At 44.0% G+C, this 7500-nt stretch overlaps 2 protein-coding genes across 2 annotated transcripts in view; both read right to left on the reverse strand.

Moving 5' to 3' along the window:
* Positions 1 to 6413, reverse strand: part of LOC134445916 (protein unc-13 homolog B-like) — a 65602-nt gene extending 59189 nt beyond the window's left edge. The window contains exons 1-7 of the mRNA XM_063195075.1: positions 5810 to 6413; positions 4646 to 4668; positions 3702 to 3745; positions 3107 to 3182; positions 2984 to 2989; positions 1814 to 1888; positions 55 to 274 (exon numbers count right to left, since the gene is read on the reverse strand). Of these exons, the coding sequence (XP_063051145.1) occupies positions 55 to 274; positions 1814 to 1888; positions 2984 to 2989; positions 3107 to 3182; positions 3702 to 3745; positions 4646 to 4668; positions 5810 to 5942 (577 nt within the window). The 5' untranslated portion in view covers positions 5943 to 6413. The remainder of the gene's footprint in view (positions 1 to 54; positions 275 to 1813; positions 1889 to 2983; positions 2990 to 3106; positions 3183 to 3701; positions 3746 to 4645; positions 4669 to 5809) is intronic.
* LOC134444325 (uncharacterized) overlaps positions 6215 to 7500 on the reverse strand; it is an 11194-nt gene continuing 9908 nt past the window's right edge. Inside the window, exons 2-3 of the mRNA XM_063193663.1 lie at positions 6522 to 7500; positions 6215 to 6286 (exon numbers count right to left, since the gene is read on the reverse strand). The exon at positions 6522 to 7500 is cut by the window's right edge and continues 1276 nt beyond it. Coding sequence (XP_063049733.1) covers positions 6215 to 6286; positions 6522 to 7500 — 1051 coding nt within the window. The remainder of the gene's footprint in view (positions 6287 to 6521) is intronic.

Raw genomic sequence — 7500 nt, forward strand, 5'->3', positions numbered from 1 at the left:
TATTCAAAAAAGGTTGAGAGGTTTGAGGTTTGAGAACTACTCTATGGGACTCACTCTGCAGGCAGTCAGCGTTGAGCAGCTCCTGGCACTTCTCGTGGCACTTGACGCCGCACTCGGCGCAGCGTAGCCCCTGGCGGGCGATGCCCCACAACAGACCCTCGCACTCGTAGCAGTAGGTGGGAGTGGTGGCGGTCCACACCTCGAAGTTGTGCGGAGTGGTGCAGGAGATGGGGTAGATCAACGCCTGAAGCGTCTTCTTATACACGTGAGACTTCTACGAGAACATACATACATGCACACACAGAGAGAGAGGAAGTTAGTGAGAATTCATTTGTGCAGTTGTGCGGTGAGGTGCTGGAGATCACGTAGCTCAACGCCTTGGCTCTTCAGCATGTCTCTTCTGTATACACATGCACACTTACACACAGAGGCTGGTGAGAGTTCATTTGTTAAGTTGTGCTGTGTGGTGGTAGAAAGCATCTTCTTGTTCACATGCACGCACGCATTCAGACATGCACACACCCACGCACGCACATGCACCCATACAGAGAGACACACGCCCACACGCACGCACGCACGCACGCACGCACACACACACACACACACACACACACACACATGAGATGAGATGAGATGAGATAAAGTGAGAGTTCATATGTAAAGGTGTGCTTGATGAAAGCCTGCAGGGTGTTACTCTACACTAGATTCTTCTGTACAATTGCAGACAATGTAGGGAAGGTGGGGAGAGGGGAGTGTTAACATGTAGAGTGAAGTCTGGAAGGTGTATGGTAGCATTGTAGTAGGTGGTACCATGAACGTACAATGTGCATAGTAAATAATTCCGTGCTCAACACAATTGAACATTTTCTAGATTGCATTTGGTCCCAGAGGTCTGTCCTGAACACTTGAGTTGCATATTCTTGAAAGTAATTGTTTAGTGTGGTTTGAAGAATTGACTTGGACATGCCCATAGATGCCCATTCTAAATCCGGTGGAGACAAAAAATTTAATTAACCAAATAACAGAGACATCTGCAAACATGAAAGAAACTGCGAGCATTACAGACAACTCTGAAAATGGGCTTAAAGTGCAAAATGGTGCACGTGTCCTTTAATGTGTGGAGTGCAGAAGATGTAGGTGGTACTCTGCATGGGGAATGCTGTAGGTGGGATAGTGGTGTGAAGATGGAGAGATCGAAAAACTGCAGGTGGAAAGGTACAGGTACACACTGTAACTGGGAGGTTTGCGTTTCTTTGGAGAGCAGCCAAGTGCACGTAGGAGACAATAGCTTCTATCTTTAGCAAGCCGCATCTGACAACAGCCAACACATACACTCGGTATGGCTGTGAAGGTGACACAAAAAGGGAACAAATGCAATTACTACTGTATATCAATATGCGTTCATGTTTATAATGCTTGTTTAATTGCTATGGTACAAGTACTTGTGAACTGTTAGTATACTGTAAATTCGGAATGATACTGTGTTCAAAGTGCAAAGTGGTACTTACTTGAACATGAGTGTGGGGTTTTGTCTCATGTATGTCAGATGTACATGTAGTTTAGTGTATGAGAGGTTTTGTCATTTGTGAGATTTTGTCTCCTATGTGAGAAGTTGTCGTGTGTGTGTGTGTGTGTGTGTGTGTGTGTGTGTGTGTGTGTGTGTGTGTGTGTGTGTGTGTGTGTGTGTGTGTGTGTGTGTGTGTGTGTGTGTGTGTGTGTGTGTGTGTGTGTCTGTGTCTGTGCGCGTGCATGTGTGTCTGTGTGTGTGCAATCTATGTGTGCTTTCATGCTTGCTTGTGTGAGTGTTCCTCACCAGCTCTTCGTCTCTGAATGAGGATCGGGCCGTGAGGGAACGGGAGAGTCCACCCTTCCTCGCCTGGACCAGGGACTGATGAGGAGACGAAAGAGAAGAAAGCATTTGTGTTTCAGCCAGCTTGAGATATGTAACCCTACGCAACCTTACCCAATCAAATCATGCAGACAACATTACCTACTGCCTTGGTGAGTCAGATGCTCATTTTAGAGTTTGCAGCGTATGCTTCTCATTCTACATGTGTGTAGTGATAAAGAACAAGGGGATTCTAGTCTGTTGTACACTGATGAATAACATATAGCAATGAATATCCTGTATCTCCTACAACTCATTACTTACAGTAATTTGACACATAGCGTATGGCCTTCGGAGGTGCATGCTACTGTATGATTGACGTTGCCACCAGTCACACTAATGATGCTAGTCAAGTGACCCTGTCACCAGGATTGGCCAATTAAAGCAATTAAGCTTTTGTACGGTGGCAGTCATTTTGTACAATAATTTCCAGGTAGGAATATCCAGAAATCCCATTCATCAGGAAAAAAAAATCATATGTATGTTATGCATATTAATGATGCTGGCTAGACGATTGATCAGCAGCACAGCAGTGTCAATCTTGGGTTCCAAATATAGAAGCCCGGTCACAAATTCCATTCTATCAGCTACTGTATGAAATCACATTATGAGGTGATCCCCATTTGTCACTGTGCTCATAAATCACACAGTTCAAGCTAGAGCACCAATTAGTTGATCGTAAGGAGAACTCAAGACAGGTATTCTAGAGCAGCCACTCATTAAAGTCACCTGTTATAAACATAAATTGCTTCCGGTCTGTAATTTGACACCAACTGTCTGAAGTACGTGGACAGACTTAGCAGATGACGGACACTTTCAGCTTGTTTTGACTGTTTGGGCTTTTTTTCATTTCCTTTTGTTTTTTTTAAGAAACCCTAATTACATTATTATCTTCCCCAATAGTCTAATGAAGGAATTTAGGGCATTGAGAAAAGACTATGAGGGAAAGCTGTTTAAAGATCACGAAAAACAATACTTGATAGGACAAAAGAAAATGTTTCATGATCTTGGGAAAGAATGCCTTGATGTGACAGTCCCTGCTGTCTAGTCACTACCTCACTAGAACTTTTAAGATGAAAAAAGTAATTTTCTTACCATCGCCTTCAAAGGGAATATTGCAGAGCAGAGACAAAGAAAGAAAAACAAAACAAAATGAAATTAATTCAGAATTTCAAGCAATGTGATTAAGCAATTAGATTGCAAATGTCTTCAACCCACCACTTCACTGACGAGCGGAATGTGTTTCCTCTTGCGTAAATCAGGCATACTGTCAATGCCAAACATACCACCTCCCCTGCGGAGCAGAGCCACAAAGCAGTTTAGTTTAAACGCACCACCACATGCGTCAAAGGAGTACACAGTAAAAATAACAGTTTTTCACTGTGCAAAAGGCAGTTAAGTTAAATGCACCACACACAACAAAGGAGTGTTTTAAAACAGCACAGTAAGTATTTCAGTACTACCATATGCACATACGGTATGCTTCGAAAAGCCATGAAATAAAACAGCACAGCCAAGCCGGGGCCAGAAGGCCGGTCGGGTGACACAGGTAGCACATACTCTATGCAGGTGAGTAATCCTGTGGTTGTTTAAAAATGTATGTGGCCTTCACTCTTATTTATGGTCAATGTCAAAACAATGGCCACATGTGTGAATGTATTAAAGTAATGTACACAGGTGGTAAAAGCATGAAAGAAAGAAAGAAAGAAAGAAAGAAAGAAAGAAAGAAAGAAAGAAAGAAAGAAAGAAAGAAAGAAAGAAAGAAAGAAAGAAAGAAAGAAAGAAAGAAGGAAGGAAGGAAAAACAGTCTCACCCAGCCTTGGTCCATGCCTGTTTGGGGTCTCCATTTTCTTGGCTCTGGGGGTTGAGAGACAGGGAAATAGTGACATTTGGCACATGTACAAAAATAAAACCTGAATTAATTATTTAAATTAATGTATTTACGTATTTAAGAAAAAAATAGTGGATCATCTAATCAATAACAGCAAATGCACCATACTGCAATGGAGGGAAACGCTAAACACCAGTTTCTGCTGAGTTGGTTGGTTGAGATTCACAAGTAAGACCTCGATACCTGATCTATTGCACTGAAACATTCAGTAGACACAATAAGCAAACAAGTCACTCTCCCAGACAGCAAACAATCCATTCTTAGAACCCTGACGACATCATGCATTTGTAGCAATCCATTGAATATGTACTGTACGGTATGTAATTCACTGCAATGGTGCATTGAATAAAAGATGACCACACATGGAGTCAAACAATCTAAATGCTATTGTGACAAGACCTTGAAGAACATGAACAAGAACATGACATGTACAACATGTTCACATGCAGTGTGAGTTTGTGTGTGTGTGTGTGTGTGTGTGTGTGTGTGTGTGTGTGTGTGTGTGTGTGTGTGTGTGTGTGTGTGTGTGTGTGTGTGTGTGTGTGTGTGTGTGTGTGTGTGTGTGTGTGTGTGTGTGTGTGTGTGTGTGCATGGTATTGCCATTATAGTGGAAAACTGTTCACAAAGCATGCAATTTACTTTTAAAATACAACCTAGAGCACAGAGTACAGAAAAATAAACCACAGAGATATAAGGCAAACAAAAATAAAGTTAATTCTAGGCATGAGGGAAAAGGGATGGCAACTGAAACTACACTATGTCTTGAGGCATGCAGGAGTTGGGTGAGAAATAATGATGTGGCACAACAACTCAAGAGGAAAAAAATAAAACAGCAGGGAGTTCCCGCACAAATCGACAAGAGCAACCTGATCGTCTTCTTGGCTGGTTTCTGTAGAGAAGGGCATAAACACACAAATCATCAGACACAGAAATGGGCATTCTTCAGCTCAGCTTTAGTCAAGCGATGACACAAGCAAAGCCATTACTATCGCATAGTATTTGGCAGCAACACTGCGATATTTACACAGACTCACTAGTGTGTAGAGTTGGGGGAGAAACAGTAGATACAAACTGCAGGGCTCAAAGCACCACCAACACTCCCACCATTGCTGCTGCCACTGACTGGCTGCCTGAATATTTCTCTCAGATGTATAATTCATGCCGTAAAATAGGTGCTAATTTGTCTTTGGTCCCATTTTTTCGACAGTTTTTTTTTTTTACTGTTGAGGCCAAAGTTGTATTTATGTTTTGCCTTTAGGCGCACATGAAGACGGCAGAGTATAAAGCATCAGGGGAGCAGGCTGGCCGGCTGCCAGGGATTTGACTCAGCAAATTCTCCCGCCCACATTATAAGTTTCAAACCGTTTCTCTTGGAAATCTGGCTGGGGGAAAATGCAGCCTAATAACTAGTCACTGCAGAAACATATTAGAGTGGTAATTCAAATCGAACAACTGATACTGGATGATATACTTTTAAGAATAAGAGAAAATAGTACTCGACAGAATAACGAAATAGAAAAGCTGTGCCACACATTAAAGAGATAAACTAAATGCTGTAAAAGGTCTGGAACGTAGAAACTGCAGCAAGTGTGAGTCCTACTATGAGATCATTTTACAACTGTAAACTGTTACCTTCCAACTGATACCTTGCAAGATGAAAGAACAACAAAATGTGTGACATGCTATGCCACAAATCAAAAGGAATGGGTAAATGCCTGTATGCCACTAGGCTTTGATCTAAGAACTATCACAGTGGCACACAAACATGAACAGTGTTATTATATCCTGTTACCGTGCATGTACTGCATGTGTACTGTAAGATATTACACTAACCTGTATAGCTGCCCATGAATACTCATCATATACATTTTAAATTTTTTTAATGTGTTTGTGATAACACTTAAGGGCATATCATTTTGGAAAATCTTGGCATATATCATTTTGGAAAACACTATATACTGTCTGTAAGGCCATAATGTTTGAAAAAAAAAGGTTGTAATGTCTGCAAAAATTGACATATTGCCTCATACCTTGGTTGAAATCTTCATCAGAGAAGGTGGACATTGTTATCAGCGAAAGATTGCGTCGAGTTTCCCGTTTCTCTCTGAGGATCTGCTGAAAAGTCCTCAAGCATTTCAGACGTCGGGCGTCCCTTTCACTCATCTCCTTAGGGATATCCGGATCCTGCTCTGGGCCCACTACGCTACTGTTTTCGGCATTAACGATATTAGCGTCTCCTCCGATCTCCACCTTTTCAATGTTACTGGGTGGTGTTGTCTCAGCGTTAGAGTCTGCACTTGTTTCTGCGGCCTCTGTGTCAGTTGCACCAAGTGCTGCTGCAAGACTAGTGTCTGGGCTTAAATTTTCGGATGTTTCTGTGCTATCACCTCCAGGCGTTGGTATTCCCACATCAGTATGCGCCGGGATCTCTGGAGTCAGCTGCAAAAGTTTCTCCCCGTCTTCAAGTTGTGGGGCATGGGCTGTTGCAGGGTCTGCTTTTTCTGCTTCTGAGAGTGGAGAGGATCCTGTTACCAAGCATGGGGATGAGGGGACAGCTGGAGGGCTGGAAACATCCGGGGCCACACACAGTGACTCTAGCCTGGTAGTGGACGGTAGTAGGTCCCCCTGAGGAGGACTAGGTGGATCTTTGTCCTGCTCTTGTGTCATTTCACATGGTGTTTGGGTCTTCGGTTCTGGTTCAGGTTCAGGTTCAGGCTTAGTACAGGTTGGGTCTGTGGGTACGGGAGAAGCGCTGACTCCCTCAGGCGAAGCCACATCGTCAGGTGTGGCAGGACATGGGGTAACAACTAAGGTCTCAGTGCTTGGCGAAGACGATGGAGGCGCCATGACTTCAGTCTTGTCACCCACAGGCGACTGAGCTCCTTCCAGCTTCTTCAGAGCCACCCACAACACGGACTTGAAGTCCAGCACTGCTTTGCCAATCCTCTTCACGGTAGAGCCTGCATTGTCAGGGCTGGGAGCAAACCTGGAGCCATCAGAGTTGGGTATATTTGTGTTTAGTTCCTCTAAAGTTGAGCCCGGTTGGCCAGCTGCTTTGCAGTGTGACTGTTCAAGTGATGAAGTCTCTGGGGTCTCTAAATGAGCATGTTCGGAGGTGTCTCCATCGTGATTCACCACTGTACCTGTAATCCCGTGAAACGTGTCACGAGAATGGACATATTCCACAACTTTGCTTTCATATTCTTTTGCTGGACTGTAATGGCTAGAGGGTCCACTGCACTCCAATACGAGGTCCTCAGAGGACATTCCAGTGAATTCTTCATCGTGGGCCTGTGCCCTCCTTTTCTTCTTGGCGAGCCACTCTTCCCTACTACTCGTGCTTGCAGGAGAGTTATAATGCCGGCTGGAGACATAGGACAGGTGCTCGGAGCTGCCCGCAGAGGACCGCCCCAGTGTACTGCAGGCCTCATCATCATTCAACTTGCAAAGCTCCCAAGTATGCCCTTCGTCTATGCAGCTGTCACCATCTTCAAAACTGCCCTGCCTGAAGTAATGTCCTCTTTCATAGTCTTCTTCACTCCAGCCTGTTTCGCAACTAGCACTGCGTGGAAGACCCACTTGGCTCCAGCCATGGTTCTCGGGACATTCTGGCTCGATTCTGTCAGGATCGGACTCAGACTTTGAGCTATGGCCCGAGGACAGAGAGCTGGTGCTAGGACAGTCTTGTCCATCTTGGCGCTCTAGGTATCCAAAGCTCAAT

This window comes from Engraulis encrasicolus, chromosome 3, assembly GCF_034702125.1.
Source record: "Engraulis encrasicolus isolate BLACKSEA-1 chromosome 3, IST_EnEncr_1.0, whole genome shotgun sequence".
Classification (NCBI taxonomy): domain Eukaryota; kingdom Metazoa; phylum Chordata; class Actinopteri; order Clupeiformes; family Engraulidae; genus Engraulis; species Engraulis encrasicolus.